The sequence below is a fragment of the Mustela erminea genome, chromosome 10, assembly GCF_009829155.1.
Source record: "Mustela erminea isolate mMusErm1 chromosome 10, mMusErm1.Pri, whole genome shotgun sequence".
In the NCBI taxonomy this organism is placed as follows: Eukaryota; Metazoa; Chordata; class Mammalia; order Carnivora; family Mustelidae; genus Mustela; species Mustela erminea.
Window position 1 is genome coordinate 21,580,884 of NC_045623.1, and position 19,029 is coordinate 21,599,912.

Sequence of the window (19,029 nt, forward strand, 5' to 3'; positions counted from 1 at the left end):
GTGTCTACGTGGCTCAGTTGGTTAAGTACCCAGCTCTTGATTTTGGCTCAGGTTATGATCTCAGGGTTGTGAGATCAAGGCCCCTGTTGGGGCTCTGTGCTGGGCATGGAGTCTGCTTAAGATTCTCTCTCTACCTCTGCCCCTCCCTATTTGCTCTCTCTCTCAAAATAATAATGATAAAAATATTAAGAATAATTATAGATAAATTTACAGGTGAAAAGAAGAGGGAGTTTCCAAATTATGGCTTTTATTTTATCACTCAAGCATAAGAAAAGCAACTGACAGTTATAAGACACAGATGAGATCCTTACCAAATTTCACTTTAAAAGTCAAGGTGAAGGAAAATGAATAGCTGGAGGATCAGGAAGAAAATCCAGAACATATGGTATAATGAGAGTCCTAAATAATTACATCCATACATATGGGGGTTAAGAAATGGAACAAAAAACCCATACATCTACATCAAGTTAAAGACATTACAAAGAGAAGAGAAAAATTGAGAGAAAGTAGAAGATTTTTATGAGTTCCATAACTGAGACTTATATCTTGCATAATTTAAGTTTATTTTTTAACTTATTAACTGTAAAAGGGCTTTCATAAAGTTGAAGTCACTCAAATGTTATAACTTTGTATGGGAAGAATTAAATCAGACACCCCTAACTATTAGAAACACTTGATGGAAGAAATACATAAATACATACTGGGAAATAGTGTTAATGGCAACAAGCACATCTGTTAAGATGACTCCCTGAATTCTTAGAAATTCTTTTAACAAATAAGTCATCATGAGTTTTCTAAAATACAACATGGTATCAATTGTAGCTACATTATAATTATATAATTATATGTGATTTTTATGCTTTTCTGAGCTTTTCAATTTGATTACTTACAGCTTTTACCAATAATTAATGAATTATAAGAATACACACACACACACACACACAAAAAGAAATACACTTGGTTATTTCTCTGAGTATGTGTACTTATTTATTTCAAGTTTTATAATTTAGATTCAGCATGAATTGCAATAAATGGATCTTCAGCAGAGTTACTAATAGAAAAATGAGCATTTCCATCCCCAGAAACATAGATTTTAATTCCCGTACAATTGCCATCAATTTTATCTCCAGAAATAACATCACAATATGTGCCAGCAGGAAGACCAGTTTGCAAAGTTAAAGATAATGACCTGTAAAATAAAATTTAAGATTTAACTTGAATTTAGCACAATTAAAAGCAAGATTTCAGACTATCTCTAAAAGCTTAACTGTGTGCTGTAGAACTCTAAGCAAAGACTCAGTGAGAAGAAAATATAAAGACCTCTCTAGTAGATGTGAACAGTGTTCCAAAACTAAAAGTAATTTTACAGAAAGCTTAGCAATTTCTTAGTCAGCAGTAAATATTACCACAAAATTATGGTTGAGGAATATCAGTGAAAATTTGAGTGAATTGTCACTCTTAGATAAAAGTACTTCTTGTGGTAAACACAAATATTTTAAATTTGTCCTCATCTAAACTTAACAAAATACTAATTACTTTCAATAATTTAAACTTGGTTATTTCTGCAAAAATCTTTCACAAGAGGAGAAAATGAATTTGGGCTGGAAGTAAAAATAATTTAGCATTTTATGAAGAAGTATATGGTTTTAAATATAAAGCTCTCTCATAAATTTATTTTGCTTTTCCCATCCAAAAGACAGAAATTAAAGAAGAATTTAAGAAGCCATAGCTTCTTTTGGCAAGAAAGAGATATATTTGATTTATCTTTTTGTCAGTAAAATATAATGTAGGCTAAAATGAATTAAGCATGAGTGAAAAGTGGCCTTGGAATTGAGACATTTCAACTTCTTGCAAAGACATCTTCTAAGTCGTAGTTCTATATATTAGGAAATCAATATACTAGAGGCAAAGGATGTAAGTATAACCAATGAAAGTAAGAAGTAGTCTCAGAACAAAAATTGAAAATCTCCTGAAGTGAATCACTGACCAACCATAAGATACAGGTTCTTTATACATATGCTTTAAAAAATATATTATTTGTCAGAAAGGGAAGTGAAAAAAAAGAGAAAAAAACAGACACAAGAATACTTGAAAGAGAGAACTAAAAAAAGACACTTCAAATTATTGAGGCAATAATTTTCCATTATTTAAAAAGGGAGGGGGATTATTAGTTCTAGTGATTTCACAACCTTTATATTAACTATTCTGCGTATTTTGTGTGGGGTGTATATGTGAGCCTATGTGTGTGCCTCATATATCTGCATGTAACAGGCAAGGATGCACATAAAATCACTCTACTTAGAACAGAGAACCCTTATAAAGAAGAGATCAGAATAAAAGCCATCAATATTTTTCTTCTGATTTCTGTGGTTTCTTAATCCACTAAGGAATTTTTCAGATATGAAAAAAGTAAATGTGTAAGAAGAGAAAGTAGTAAATCAAGAACATATTAGTATAAAATGTTATTTCTAATTGAGATCTGCTTACCAGTCATCATTGTTAAAGACAATGAATCCTCTGTTTCCTCTTCCAAAAGCTACTTGGTTGCTACCATTATCCCACCAGTTTGTAAAAGGTTGGCCATCAACTATATTACGGAACATAACCATGTTCCTAAAAATATAATACCACATAAAATGCTGATGAATACATTAACAGTTTAATGAAATGAAATGTTAAGAATGTTTATTATTAGAAGACATCTCTAAATAAGAATGCCCACCTTATTTGACGCCATCGATGTTCACAGACCCAATCATTACCACAAGTAGTGTCTGGATTAATAGTAACTTCTTTAATTACCCCATTATTATTTGGTGGCCCAATCCAATCATTAACATCCTTAAGTAAAGAGAAAAAAAGAAAAAATTTTAAAAGCCCTGACTTTTAACATTTCATGTATTTGTCTCTTTTCTCTCCAGAACACCAAACCTAATCTGTCTTGTGTCTCTGCATTGTCTTCATTTAGAATCTAAATCCCTTGGTATTTTTACAGTCTTTTACCAAGTCCTCACCATTGTCTCCCCAATTTTTCATTCTCTAGTGCCATATTTTAAAGGTAAGCGTTTTTTGCCCTTTTATTTTCTTTCCAAGGAATTTCCATGGAATTTTTTTTAATGATTTTTATTTATTTATTTGTCAGAGAGAGAGAGTGAGCACAAGTACACAAGCAGGCAGAGGCAGAGAAAGAAGGAGCCCGATGCGGGACTCGATCCCAGGACTCTGGAATTATGACCCAAGCTGAAGGCAGTGGCTTAACCGACTGAGCCACCCAGGCGTCCCTGCCATGGAATTTTTAATAAATATCACTGTCAATAGTGCAATAATATCGAAGTGGCAAGGACTCCAGTGTCAGAAACAGCAGAATGGAAACAAAGATTCTACTACTATTAGTTAAGAAAACTTAGTTAATATATATATCTTCTCTGTGTCTAATTTTCTTCTATAAAACGGGGATATTGTTTAGTTGCTATAAAATTTAAATAATACATATGAAAATGCCTTGAATATGATAAATTGCTAAATAAGCACTCATTTCCTTCATTCTTTCTTCTAGATAAATGTGTTAATCAATACTTCACAATATTCTTTATTAAATTGACCAAAGTTTTAATATTGTGCTTTTCTGATTGGCACTTGTAATGATAGTCATAGAAAAAAAAAATGGAAGAAACCAGGTAAATATCAGTCTGGTTTGTAGTGAAAAGTGTTTTTTACTTTAGGTATGAAGTTGCTATTCAATGATGCATCAGAAATCTTCAGTTTAAAAAATTTATTTATTTATTTGAGAGAGGAACAGTGAGAGAGAACATGAGAAGGGAGAAGATCAGAGGGAATAGCAGACTCCCAGTGGAGCAGGGAGCCTGATGCGGGACTCGATCCCAGGACTCTGGGATCATGACCTGAGCTGAAGGCAGTCGCTTAACCAACTGAGCCACCCAAGCACCCTGAAATCTTCAGTTTAAAAAAGAAAAAAAATTTCCACTAACTTTCCAAATACATTCATAATTTTATTTCTCAGTTCCCTTTTTAAAATTGCTATTCAGGATGCCGGGGTAGCTCAGTGGGTTAAGCCTCTGCCTTCAGTTCAGGTCATGATCTCAGTGTCCTGGGATGGAGCCCATATTGGGCTCTCTGCTCCGCAGGGAGCCTGCTTCCCCCTTTCTCTCTCTGCCTGCCTCTCTGCCTACATGTGATCTCTGTCTGTCAAATAAATAAATAAAATCTTTAAAAATAAATAAATAAAATTGCTATTTAATATCCTCTATTACCTCAAATATTTTTCTTATCTTTACATTTCCCAAAATAGTTTGCAAATTTCTCCTCTTTAATATATTTTAAAATATCCTCCTCTATATTTTCTTTCCTCTTAAAAGATACTTTCCCTATTTGATCCCAGTTCAACTGAATAATTTCTTTGGATTCCATACAACTTTTTTTTCAAAGTATTTAAAAAAATATATTGTTTGTATTATGGGCAGGTACTGTTTTAAGTTCTTTACAAGTGTTAACTTATCCTTATATCAACCCTATGAAGTAGGTACTTATAAAAAGTACATATTTTCCTTACTATATCCTTATTTTTTTTCTTTCTTTTTTTTCCCACTATACCCTTACTTTTAAGTGCTTCTTTGGGGTGAGTGTATTTCTCACTCATATTTTGTCATATTTCTGGTATTGCTTGAATACTCTCACAATAAAGACCATGAATTTTAATTCTTTAATATCTACTGCATTACTAACAGTGTCCTATATCAGGTTTACATGTCAATATTTGATAAATAGTAAATATAATAGCATCATGTACAATTACAACAAAATTCCATTCCCTTCCTTGAGAAAAATATATTTTGAATAACACCAAAACTTACTTTTCCATTTTCAAAGTACCTTGGCCAACGGAAGCTTGACATTACTCGTGTAAACCCATATGGATGAGCAAGCATAAATCCAACTCCCATTTTGTACAGTCTGAAGGTTACAAAATGATATCATCATAGAAGAAAATATTTTTAGCATCATTAAAAGGTAAGTTAAAAAAAGGGGGGGGTGCTTTATTACCTACCTAGAGTCCCAGAATGTAAGAATAGATGCTCCTCCAGCTCCATGTCCTCGCTGATTGTCATGGTTATCAACAAAGACAAGTGCTCTATCAGATGGCATAAAACCCCATCCTTCTCCCCAGTTCCTATTAAAACACACACAAAGATATGTATTCTTTTCCAATAGCTTTAGGATAACCCAAATGTGTAGTTCTTTTGGTATAGCAGGCCCAAATGAAATTTTCTAATTAAAATGATTATTCTATAGGAGTTTTTAAAAAATATATAAACAATATGCAGATACATTATACATTCCATGTATGTATAAATGTATGAATTACTTGTATTGCATTCACATTATAGTTATAAGATTTTTGCTATAAAAAAAGTCATTTTTAGAGATTTTAGTATATTATAACTTAGATAAAACTTCAGAATGATCAATATCCATGTGATATCATACAGAATGGAAAACTGGATTAAAAGTAGGTTTCAATATTATATTGTTATAATGTAAATATTCTAATATTTGAAAATAATTGACAATATATGTAAATAATTTTATATAGAATATGTAAATAAGTATATGTAAATTAAAAATAGTCACCTGTAAGTACTTCATAAATGATGCAATCATTTTAACAATAACATGGCCTTCACATACTATATGCAAACATGAGTCAAATATAGTATCTCTAGGGTATGTTTTGGGTTTCTAGATACCCTCATGATTGACATTCTTAATAGTAAAGATGATAAATTGGAGTGTGGGGAACTATAACCCTCATTACTAGTAACTGAATCCTTAAAAGTTCTAAATAAGTTCCAAAGCTAACTCAGATTGGGATAATAAGACTAATACATCTTTGAAATAATTTAAAAGACAAATTATATTTCATTTACTTTAAGTAAGCCATCTTCTCTCCATTCCACTTGCGCAGAACTGTGCCTAGTTTTGCACCATACTTGAATTCTGTCACACGGCCATTTCCAAAGTACTCCGCACTTTTAATTGGCTCACCACCCAGATCAATTACCTAGTAGAAATATAGGGAAATATCATTTTATTTTTTAAACTTTTTTTTACCCCTAAAAATATTTATTGCCCTAAATTGAAACACTAAAATCAAGTTCATCCTTTTTTAAAAAATATTTTCTTCAGGTCTACTGGTTTCTTTGTTTTTTTTTTTTTTTTGAAATATCATTTTAAATCAGAACTTTAAAGACATTTAACCAACAAGGTACTATTATATAGAAAATGGCTTGAAACTATTTATATTATTTGAAAAAGTGTAAATGGCTTTCCCTAAAAAAAGATTCTTTTTTTGTGCTAAATTATATGCTACAATATTTAAAAAATAATATAACAAGGTGAACTGTTGGCCTGCGAGAATGTTGTCATAATTTTAGTCTTGCACATAACGATAATAAAAAGGCTTGCATTTCTATAGCACTTGATATTGGGTTCACAACATTTGTAAGTGCTTGACTATGTTAACTCATTAATATTTAGACAAAAGTATAACGATTATCATCCCTTTTTTTCATATGAAAAAAAATGTTGCACAGAGAGGTTAATCAATTTGCCTAAGTGAACACAGATGATAGTGCTAAAGCCAGGATGTAAACTCAGATAGACTGGCTCAAAAAAACCACTGTAATATTATCTGTCTTTTCTAATGGTCTCTGGGGAGATGGTAAAAGACACAGATGTCTGCAGCCTAAATAAATTCTCTGCAGTTCCATAAAACTTCTTGTGATAAAGAGTTAGGTGTTAGATACTGTCTCACTAAAAGAGGTTCAAGAAAACTCTTCTATATAAATGATTTAGCCCATAAATAACTGAAATTGTATTAATTAAATCTATCACTTATTTTTTTTAATTTATTTTATATTTTTTTGTTTATTTGTCAGACAGATAGAGAGCACAAGTAGGTAGAGCAGCAGGCAGAGGGAGAGGGAGAAGCAGGCTCTCCAGAGAGCAGTGAGCCTGCCGGGCTTGATCCCAGGAGCTTGGGATCATGATCTGAGCCAAAGGCAGCCACTTAACCAACTGAGTCACCCAGGCACTCCTATCACTTATTTTCTACTGAATTAAATTATAAATTAAATTATAAATTAAATTATAATTATTTCATGAAATACAGATACATATATGTATTAGTGTACCTCCTGGTAAATGAAAGGTTTACTTCCTTCAGAGAACCACTTTGTATTTAGATTATGCAGCTTATCCAAAATTGCCTTCATGTCTCCAGGCCACATGTGCTTAGAAGCATCAATTCTGAACCCTGCTACACCGATGTCAATGAGGCGGTTCAGATATTTAGCGATTGTGGAACGCACATAATCTTTCTCTAGTGCAAGATCAAGAAGACCAACCAGACGACAATCTCTGACCTATTAAAGTAAACATTTTGTGAGCAATACATAAAACATCACCTTTACCTGAGAATCCATTTGATTATGCATTCATTTATTCATTAACATATTTCTGTAGTGTCTTCCTTGCATTAGGAACTGGAGATACACTCTAGTAGGGACATACCTTTTTTTTTTAATTTTTTATTTTTTATAAACATATATTTTTATCCCCAGGGGTACAGGTCTGTGAATCACCAGGTTTACACACTTCACAGCACTCACCAAAGCACACACTCTCCCCAATGTCCACAATCCCACCCCCCTCTCCCAACTCCCCTCCCCCCAGCAACCCTCAGTTTGTTTTGTGAGATTAAGAGTCACTTATGGTTTGTCTCCCTCCCAATTCCATCTTGTTTTATTGATTCTTCTTCTACCCACTTAAGCCCCCATGTTGCATCACCACTTCCTCATATCAGGGAGATCATAGGGACATACCTTTGAAATATTTTCAAAGTATATTTTCAAAGTATAAGAAGGGAGTATGTAGGAAATAAAGTAGATGAGCTTTTTGATTGGGACAAATTAAATTGGGAAAAATGTTTTACATATCAATTCAAGTTTCGTACTTTTAAAGAGTCATAGTTGGAATCCTATTTTCCTAAGGAATCCAGGCCAGTATTTAAAATGAAGATCAATAAACTATATGTAGATAATTAAAGGCACAGATAGCTCTTTATTTAGATCACTGTGGGTTTTTTTCTTTAATTACCTGATAAGGATCATTATAGTTCTCAATATCTCCACTTCCAGTTTTACATTTACCATCATTAAAATCCCAACCAGAGAATGGGACTGCTGGAAAATCTCTATATCCAGGGTTGAAGTAACTTCCACAAGTACTGCTCGTTCCTGCACCCACACCATTCCCACACATATGATTAATTACAGCATCCACATAAATATGGACCTGAAAAACAAAGTTTTTATTTCAGTTTGACTTATACAGGGGTAATAATCTATGGTATTATTGACTGAAGTTTATGGTATGCTAACCACACTCCAAAATAGGTCTTTGTTATTTTTTAACTTCTTCTTAGTAAATCAAAAGTCAAGAGTGAAGGGAAATTAATGTGAACTGAATACCTATCTGCTTTCTATCATCTTGGTATAACTCTTATATATGTGATAAAATTATAATTATATAATTTAATTATGATTAAAATTATTTTTCATAACTATGAAAAAATGCAGCCTTTTGGGGGGGAGGTAAGAATCAGCTGAGATGCAAAGAGTAGTGGTCTTTGAAATTTCCATGCATCATCCTAAGAAAGAAGCAGATAGCCTTTATTATTTATTAAGCATCTGAAGGTAAATATTGTCTCTCATGCTCCTTGCCAAAAAGAATATAATTATTTGCCATCAAAAACCCTATGTGAAAGAAGACCCAGGAATTGTAGGTGGAGATACAAAAATTACAGCAAATATCACAACGAGAATTTCCAATTCCTAACTAGAAAAGTATTCCCCAGAAATTTGTATAGTTTTAGAACTAAAAGTTGATACTTTCTTTATAAGTAAGTTCACTTTAAACTTTGACTTAAATTTCTTTAGTACACAAATAGCACATATACAAAAATTCACAAAAGCTGAACATAAGGTAATAATTAAACTTCAGTTATAGCTTAAGTGTAAAGTAAAATAAAAAATAAATATGGAAAACATTTTCTTCAAAACAAGCAGGAGAGAGGAGAAATTATTTTCCTAAATATTTTTTAAAGGAAACTTTAATTCACTTACACCAACATTGTTACATCTAGTCACCATGTCTTTGAATTCATCTTCATTTCCTGATCTTGTGCATAACTTGTAGCTAACTGGTTGATATCTTTCCCACCAAGGTCTTGAAGGGTTATTAATCACAACATTTTCATTGGGTGGAGAGATCTACAAATAAAAAATCATAATAAGTATCAAATTATGGGTTACTTTATATCACTGGGTACTCTAGAGACTAATCAATAATCTAAAACAATTTCTTAATCTTTGCATATACAGCTACATTTTTAACAAACACATGAAAATATTAACAACATATTGGAAACATCCTGCTGAAGAAGGATTATATCAGAAACAAAACATAACGTTGCCAACAATACTAAACTTTTTTCTTCCTCAGTAAAACGTTTCAGCTTCACAGATTCAGATCATGATAGCCATTTACTATAAGCATAGCAAACCACAATTTATACTGTGAACAATACCCACCTGAACCCCTCCAAATCCTCTTGGAGCTAAGTATCGCTCACATTCAAGAGCAATGTCAACCCAGCGCCACTCAAACAGATGAACAATAGTTGTCCGTCCAGGTTTGGTATTTGGGGCATACTGAGCCCAGCAGAACCCAATGACTGAAAGCAATAGAAAGAACTTCATTTTGCTTTGAAGTTGCCAGCATTCCTTCCAGCAAGTATTTATCTTCCTGTAAGAAAAATGTTTTACTAAGTAAATGTTAACATGAATAAACACATAGAGAAAGTGTTTATTCAAAATCATAAAAGAATTATCAATGATAATATTAACAGGTGAAGAATATCTATAAACAACCTACGAGGAAAACAATCTAAATGACCTTTTAGAACTTAATGTTTTCCTTACTGAGGGAATATTAACCTTTTTAAACATCTGGCAGCTTATATGTAAAGAATCCTTAATCAGGTATTATTTAATTAGGATTAGGTTTTATTTCTGAAGTCCTTCACTAATAGGACAATCAAAATCAAAGCCAACTGAACTTATAGTCAAAACACTGCCTTAACTATTTATTTGCAAACATTATAATGTTTCAATTTCAAAAAGAAACAGGATATTCAATCCAATTCTATTTTTACACCACCAACCCTAATTTTTAACTATTTAAATGTCTGCATTAAGATTTAAGAAACTATTTGGAAGTTGAATGCCCATGAACTGAGGAAACAGACCCTTTCCCCACCTCCATCAAATAAGATGCTTAATGCAATGCCTATAGCAGTACAGTGTTTTGGTTTTTTCTCCCTTTGGCTAAATCTCTCTCTCTCACTCACTGTCTTTTTTTTGAAGATTTTATTTATTTCTTTGACAGAGAGAGAGAGACAGCTAGAGCAGGCACACAAGCAGGGGGAGTGGGAGAGAGAAAGCAGGCTTCCCACCGAGGAGGGAGCCCAATGTGGGGCTCGATCCCAGAACCCTGGGATCATGACCTGAGCCAAAGGCAGACACCTAACGATGGAGCCACCTACGCGGCCCAAGCTAAATATTTCTTATACCTGATAGGACATTAAATTGATGAATTCAACCCATTTTTTCCTACTATTAGTAAAAACCTATAAAAGAGAATAATAGGATGGGGAAAACTTAAACCATTTATAAGCACTTTGCTTAAACTGAATGCTGCTTTTTGCTTAAGCATGTGGATGATTTTCAGGATACAGTGATGAATAAGACAGGATTCTTATTCTGAAGAAGCTTACATTCTACTGAGGAAAGAAAATATATGAATGCTCAACATTACTCACAATCAGAGAAATACAAATCAAAACTATAACGAAGTATCAGCTCACACCTGTCAGAATGGCTAAAATTAACAATACAAGAAACAACAGGTGTTGGTGAAGAGATGGATTAAGGGGAACCCTCTTACACTGTTGATGGGAATAAAAACAGGTGTGACTACTGTGGGAAACAGTATGGAGCTTCCTCAAAAAATTATAAATAGAACTACCTTGTGATCCAGCAATTGCACTAGTAGGTATTTACCCAAAGGATACAAAAATATAGATTCAAAGGAGTCCATTAACCCCTTTGTTGATAGCAGTACTATCAACAACAGCCAAACTATGGAAAAAGCCCAAATGTCCATTGACTGATGAATGGATAAAGAAGTGGTGTGTGTGTGTGTGTGTGTGCGCACGCGCGTAATGGAATATTAACCATAAAAAAGAATGAAATCATGCCATTTAAACAATGTGGATGGAACTAGAATGTATTATGCTAAGTGAAATAAGTCAAGCAGAGAAAGACAATTATCATATGGTTTCACTCATATGTGGACCATAAGGAATAGCACAGAGGACCACAGGGGAAAGGAGGGAAAACGGAATGGGAAGAAATCAGAGACAGAGACAAACCATGAGAGACTCTGGACTCTGGGAAGCAAAGGAGAGAGGGTTACAGAGGAAAGGGTTTGGGGAATGGGGTACCCCAGTGATGGGTATTAAGGAGAGCACATGCAGTGATGAGCACTGGGTGTTATACAACTAATGAATCATTGGCTAACTGAACATAATGGGAGGGGGAAGGAAAATTAAATAAGATAAAAACAAAAAGGAAGGCAAACCATATGGACTGTATAGATAAAGAGAACAAACTGAAGGTTGCTGGAGGGGAGGTTTGTGGGGAATGGGCTAAATGGGCGATGGGTTTGAAAGAGAAAACTTGTAGGATGAGCACTGGGTTTTATATGTAAGTGATGAATCACTAAATTCTGCTCTTGAAACCAATACTACACTATATGTTTACTAACTTGGAATTTAAATAAAATTTAAAAAATGAAATCTTGCCACTTGCAATAACATGGGTGGACCTAGAATTTATCATGCTAAGCAAAATAAGTCAGTCAGAGAAAGACAAATATCATATTATTTCACTCATATGTGGAATTTAAGAAATAAAACAGATGGTGCACCTGGGTGATTCAGTCAGTTAAACATCCACCATCGATCCCAGAGTTCTGAAATCGACTCTCACATTGGGCTACCGACTCAGTGGGGAGTCTGCTTGTCCCTCTCCTTCTGCCCCTCACCTCCACTACAGCTCTCTCTCTCTTGCTCTGCACTCTTTCTCAAATAAATAAATAAATAAAATCTTTAAAAATAAAAAAAGATAATAAAATAAATTTTAAGAAAGAGGGCGCCTGTGTGGGTAAGTGGGTTAAGCCTCTGCCTTTGGATCAGGTCATGATCTCAGGGACTGAGTCCCACATTGAGCTCTCTGCTTGGCAGGGAGCCTGCTTCCTCCTCCCTCTGTCTGTCTCTCTCTCTGCCTGCCTATCTGCCTACTTGTGATCTCTCTGTCAAATAAATAAAATCTTAAAAAATAAAAAGAAATAAAACCTATGAACATATGGGAGGGGAAAAAAGAGGAGAGAGGGAAACAAACCATAAGAAACTCTTAATAATAGAGAACAAAGTAAGGGTTGAGGGAGGGAAGTGGGTGTGGGATGGGCTAGAAGGATGATAAGCACTTGTTAGGAGGGCCCTATGGAGTGCCCTTAAGGAGTGTCCTTAAGGAGGGTACTTGTTATAATGAGCACTGGGTGTTGTATGTAAGTGATAAACCACTTAATTCTACTCCTGAAACCAATTTTGCACTATATGTGATCTAACTAGAATTTATATAAAAAGCTGAAAAAGAAAAAGGAATTTAAAAAAGAAAATATATGAATTAATAATAATAATAAACAACTGAAGATAAGTTCAATAATTTCAGTAAGAACAAGTATGAATTAACAGTAATAAAATAGAAAATGACTTTGTCATCAAGGTATTTTAATAGTCAGGAAGTCAGGAAGATTTCTCTGTGGAAATGATTTTCAGCTAGGATTTGACAGATAAGAAGGAGCCAGTCATTTGAAGATGAGAGAAAGAACAATCTAGAGGAAAATACAACAGAAAAAACCCAAGGAAAAAAAAAAACCAAAGTGACATTTAGGGGCGCCTGGGTGGCTCAGTGGGTTAAGCCTCTACCTTCAGCTCAGGTCATGATCCCAGGGGCCTGGGATCGAGTCCCGCATAGGGCTCTCTGCTCAGCAGGGAGCCTGCTTCTCCTCATCTCTCTCTCTGTCTGTCTCTCTGCGTATTTGTGATCTCTCTCTCTGTCAAATAAATAAATAAAATCTTTAAAACAACAAAAAAAAAAAGTAGCTAAGCAATGTGTAATAAAGTGAAGGGTAAACTGATATGAGGTCTATTAGGCCAGATCATTTAGGACCTTGTAGAATATAATGAGAAAGTCTTTGAGTCTGTAAAAAGCAGAGTGAAGAAAGTTTGGTATATTTGAAAAGAAAATCACACTTGCTGTCATGAAGAAATTGGACTATGTGAAGATAAGAGTAGAGATAAGGAGAACAGTTGCAATTTTTGGGTGATCTGGGAAAGAGGTGAGTGGCTTAGACTAAGAGCACTGACAGGATATAATTCAGAGACAGAAAGGCAATAGGTTTATGGATATATTAGAGCTGAAGAATGAGGGAAAGAGAAAAAATATAGAAAAGTATTTGGTGATATCATTCATTAAGATGAGGAAAAACAAGGAAGTACCCGTTTTAAGGAAGTGTTATGCAGAACACTATGGTCCATAATTACTCCTCTATCAACCCTAATGCTTTCCTTTGGTCCTTCTTCTAACCCACCATGTAAACACAATTAGTCTTACTTTCTTAGTTCAAGTTGTTAAAATAAAATTATTTTAACATATAAAATATGTTTTATATGTTAAAACATATAACTGGTGGCTTCAACAACAAATATTTATTTCTCATAGATCTGGAGGCTGGGAAGCCTGAAATCAAAATGTCGGCAGTTCCAGTGTCTGGTGAGACACAGATAGCCATTTTCTCCTGTATCTTTACATGGTGGAGAACTGAGAGTGCTCCAGTCTCTTTCTCTTCTTATAAGGACACCGATCCCATCATGGGAGTCCACTCTCATGACTTCATCTAAACCTAATTACTTCTAAAAGGCCCCACAGCCTTATACCATTGCACTGGAAGTTAGGGTTTCAACATGTAAATTTTGGGGGAAAGTAGACATAAATGTGCAGACCCTAACACTTATCCATTGCAAAACTAAAATTCCCTCTCATTTCACAAACAATTTCATTGCTCCATGATTTTCCAAATATCACCTCCCAACATCCTTATGTACTTAACCAACATCCTTGTGTACTTAACAACTATTCTTTCTTCCAGATGCAGCTGAAGTAGCGTCTTTTGAAGCTTATCCTGATATTTCCAGGCATAGTTAATAACTCCTCTGTATGATAATTTTTTAACTTATATGACATTATTAAGCTATATTTGATTTATATTATAAATATACTATAGATAGCTAAGTATTTTCATGCTCATCATTCTATACCAAACTTCTTAAAGGTAGACCTTCTACCTAATATTCTTAGAAACTAACAAAACACATAGCATAATGGCTTATATGATCAATAAATTTTTGTAACGTAAGACTCTAAATTCCAGAGACACCTGGGTGGCTCAGTTGGTTAAACATCTGCCTTTGTCATGATCCCAGGGTTCTGGGATTGAGTCCCACATCTGGCTCCTTGCTCTCCCTCTACCTTTGCCCCTTCCCCTGCTTGTGCTTGCGTTCTCTCTCTCTGTGTCAAAATAAATAAGTAAAGTCTTAAAATAAAAAAAAAAAAGACTAAATTTCACCCATTGTATAAAATTCAGGCATAACATGGGTGATGTCCTCAATGATTTTCCAAAGTGTCAGAAATTATGTGATACAATCTAATCTTTGTAAAACCTTTGTACACATGAAGGAACTAATGCCAGATAAACTGAATAAATTGTCTAGGCTCATATGGTAAATAGAGCCAGTGATTTGACAATAGATTCTACCTCAAATCAGCATTCTCTGTATTACACCAATGGTTATCATAGAATTCTAGAGGTGTAATGTCCAATATCATAGCCACAGGCAATATTTGGCTACTGAGATCCTAAAATGCTAGTCTGAATGGAGATGTGCTATAAGTGTAAAATACACTCCAAATTTTGAAGAATTAGTATTAGAAATTAATGTAAAAAATAATTTTATGCCATTTATGTTGAAATAATATTTTGTGACTCATTAGGCTAAATCAAATTTATTATTAACATTAATTTCTCCAGTTTCTTTTGACATCTCTCTTTTAATTTTTTTTTAGATTTTATTTATTTGACAGAGAGAGAGCACAAGTAGGCAGAGAGGCAGGCAGAGAGAGAGAGAGAGAGAGAATAGGAAGCAGGCTCCCTGCCAAGCAGAGAGCCCGATGCGGGAGTCGATCCCAGGACCCTGAGATCATGACCTGAGCTGAAGGCAGCAGCTTAACCCACCTAGCCACCCAGGTGCCCCAACAGCTCTCTCTCTCTCTCTTTTTTTTTTTTTTTAAGATTTTATTTATTTATTTCAGACAGAGAGATCACAAGCAGTGAGGAGGGGCAGAGGGGAGAAGCAGACTCCCTATCGAGCAGGGAGCCTGAGCAGGTCTCAATCCCAGGATTTGGGGATTGTGACCTGAGTGGAAGGCAGACACTTAACCGACTGACCCACCCAGGCACCAGAGAAAGGTTTTTAAAAACAAATAGGAAGAAGAGTTTTTGGGGAGGACAAGAGACCAACTGGATGAAGATGAATACCAGAATAAGAAAAAAGAGTGAAGACTGACTAGACAGTGGATGATATAGGGCTGATGGTGATAATGAGTTGAGAATTAGAGAAGAGCACGGTTTGAACTTCATAGTTAAGCTTCCAAATGTTAAGAAAATGACCTTAGGAGTTAGATAAACTATAGTTTAAATCCTGACGTTGTCATTTATTTTCTATGTGGCCCTGGAAAATAATCATTTTTTGCGCGGGGGGTGGGGGTAATAATCTCTTTATCTATGAACAAGAAAATGTAACATGTACCTCATAAAGTTGTCATCATGATTGAGTGAATTAACATCAATAATACTGTTACCCCAGTACATGATATATTAAAAACCCAATATATTTGGTTTCTATGATGTTGCCATTACTGTTTTATTATTTTTATTGCTGGTACTATTCAAACTGCTCTAAACTCATGCTCTCTTTCTAGTTTCACTTATAGTCACTTGGACATTATCTCTTTCCATTCCATTCTTTCCAAATTCTAATAATACCTTCTACTCTCAGAAGTATTTGCATACCCCCCCCATGGGAATAGTGATAAGAAGGAACCAGCAAGGTTTTCCACCTGCTCTTTTTTCCACACTTTCTTTTTCTCTCTTTTTGTTTTAACCTCTTAAAGCTTATAGGAGATCACATGTTGATTTTGAAATAACTTCTCATCACTGCCTCATCCATTATCTCTGAACTGTTTTTAATATTGATTTCCATGTATTTTATGATGCAATTATTAAAATAACAGATAACTTGCAAATATAAGCTGAGAAATTTTACTAGCATCACAATAATCTTCTATCAAGGGTCAGTCATTGTCAAAGATTTTCTCATTTAATCTTAATTTTTATCTCAATCAATCTAAAGAGTTATAAACTCCATAAGGAGAGACATTAAAACAACTAAAGCATCTTATATCATGTAAAGTAAAATCTGCAAACAAATCCTTGACATCTTTGATATCAATAACAAAACAAAAAAAGGGGGATCTGAGTGGCTAAGTCAGTTAAGCCTCTGCCTTTGGCTTAGGTCATGATCATAGTGTCCCAGGGTCAAGGCCTGAATCAGGCCTGCTCAGTGGGAGCCTGCTTCTCCCTCTCCCCCAGGCCCTCCCCTGGCTCATCCTCTCTTTCTCTCAAATAAACAAAGAAAATATTAAAAAAAAAAAAAAGAAAAAGAAATTTGAAATCGTTGTTATGTCTACTTCCCATTATGGATTTCCTAAAATTGTTTTCCTCAGAGAAGATTTCACAGTTATTAATACTAATATCAATGCTCCATTGCCCATATCTCATATTGCGTGAATTGCCTTACAAAGAGGAAATTTCCTTCTATTTTAAAGCTTTAAGGGCTACTATAATATGTCAAATTAGATATATTGGGAGTTCCTTAAAAACTTGAACTAGGACATTTGGTAAAAAGCAATACTCCTTAAGAGGTATTTATATTTTAAGTGCCAATAAAACATATACAATGCTAAGAAGAAAAAAATAGGGGCTCAGTTGGTTAAGCCACTGCCTTCGGCTCAGATAATGATCCCGGAGTCCCAGGATCGAGTCCCAGGGTCCAGCTCCGCGGAGAGTCTGCTTCTCCCTCAGACCTTCTCCCCTCTCATGCTCTCTCTGTCTCTCTCTCAAATAAATAAATAAAATATGAAAAAAAAAGAAGAAGAAGAAGAAAATACTATTAACTTAGATTATGTTCTCAAGTATTTTTTTTCTCAATCATTATTGAGATATTTGTTATTTTATTTAATGTGCACAATATAAATGATATCCTGGGGGAAAAGCTCTAGAATAAATTCAGGATTTCTCTTGATACATGAAATACCATAAACAGTGATTCAGCTTAAAGTCTACTTAAATCATACCATGTCATAAATAGAATAAAGGAGCTCTATTAAAACGTTAGGTAAAAAGTAGTAGTAAAAAAAAACTAGTATCTATTTCTATGGCTTTCTTTCTACTTATATAAATGTCAGTCAGTTACCTATATAAGTATTACTTATGACAATGTTCTTTCCCCCTATCTGAAGCAACCTTACATCTCAGGCAGATAGTAATATATTTTTTAACATGTAAATAAATTAACATTAACCAAGAAGAGACAAGTTATCTACTCTTATCATTTGTAGTTATTAGCCTAGATACCATAGTTAAATTTCTTTAGGTTGTTTAAAGTATCATAAAACATTTTAATGGAAATACCTTATATGTCACATCTATGCTTATTTTTCACTTTTATTTATCTGCATTTTTTTCTATTTTCATTGTTTTGAATATTTTAGAGCTTTAGGTAGTATTATTACTATAGTATTTGGTCAAGTTAGTGGTTTCTCTTACTGAAAAAGTGGTAATTCTTCTGAACTTTGCATTGAATCATGTACAATTTTCTCAAAACTGTCTCCTACAAGCTCTCTATTCTCACAAAAAAAAAAAGAAAAAGAAAAAAAGAAAAAAGAAAGGAAAATAAAAACAGGAAATTGAAACTGAGCTCAAGATAATAAATTACATGGGAAAGAGAAAAGAGGCAAATATAATCAAGTTTGCCTACCAGATTTCTTAAATGAAAGAAACATTTTGATCCAAGGCTCAGACACACTTCAAACACAAACAGTACATTTTGTGCCACTGGAAACTGAAACTTGAGTTGTCAACAAACCTAAAATAGGTCATGAAGCATTGAGCAATAGCAATATCAAATCATATGATAGAAACCATTTCTTTCAAAGAAAAAAGTGGGGGATAGGGACTACATGATATTCATAAAACATTAAAATAACTTACCACAGGGGCACCTGGGTGGCTCAGTGGGTTAAAGCCTCTGCCTTCCCTTCGGCTCAGGTCATGATATCAGGATCTTAGGATCCAGCCCCCATCTAGCTCTCTGCTCAGCAGGGAGCCTGCTTCCCCCTCTCTCTCTCTGCCCGCCTCTCTGCCTACTTGTGATCTCTGTCTATCAAATAAATAAATAAAATTTAAAAAAAAATAACTTGCCACATCACTTCTTTAAATCAGCAACCTCTCAAATCCACAGGTCAGTCTTTTCAATTATAGAAAAACAAAAATCAGACATTTGTTTTGCTTTCTCTTTAGCAAGAAAAAATCGCTGAATTTAGGACTTATAGATTTTCTATAATTCTTTTCTTTCCAATAGATACTCTA

General features: G+C 34.2%; 1 protein-coding gene across 1 annotated transcript in view; it reads right to left on the bottom strand.

The window, feature by feature from the left end:
- Window positions 1-961: 961 nt before the first annotated feature.
- Window positions 962-19,029, bottom strand: part of LOC116600577 (pancreatic alpha-amylase) — a 78,474-nt gene continuing 60,406 nt past the window's right edge. The window contains exons 2-11 of the mRNA XM_032360653.1: window positions 9,672-9,885; window positions 9,204-9,350; window positions 8,176-8,373; window positions 7,212-7,442; window positions 5,946-6,079; window positions 5,066-5,188; window positions 4,872-4,971; window positions 2,723-2,841; window positions 2,488-2,613; window positions 962-1,189 (exon numbers count right to left, since the gene is read on the bottom strand). Coding sequence (XP_032216544.1) covers window positions 1,000-1,189; window positions 2,488-2,613; window positions 2,723-2,841; window positions 4,872-4,971; window positions 5,066-5,188; window positions 5,946-6,079; window positions 7,212-7,442; window positions 8,176-8,373; window positions 9,204-9,350; window positions 9,672-9,885 — 1,582 coding nt within the window. The 3' untranslated portion in view covers window positions 962-999. The remainder of the gene's footprint in view (window positions 1,190-2,487; window positions 2,614-2,722; window positions 2,842-4,871; window positions 4,972-5,065; window positions 5,189-5,945; window positions 6,080-7,211; window positions 7,443-8,175; window positions 8,374-9,203; window positions 9,351-9,671; window positions 9,886-19,029) is intronic.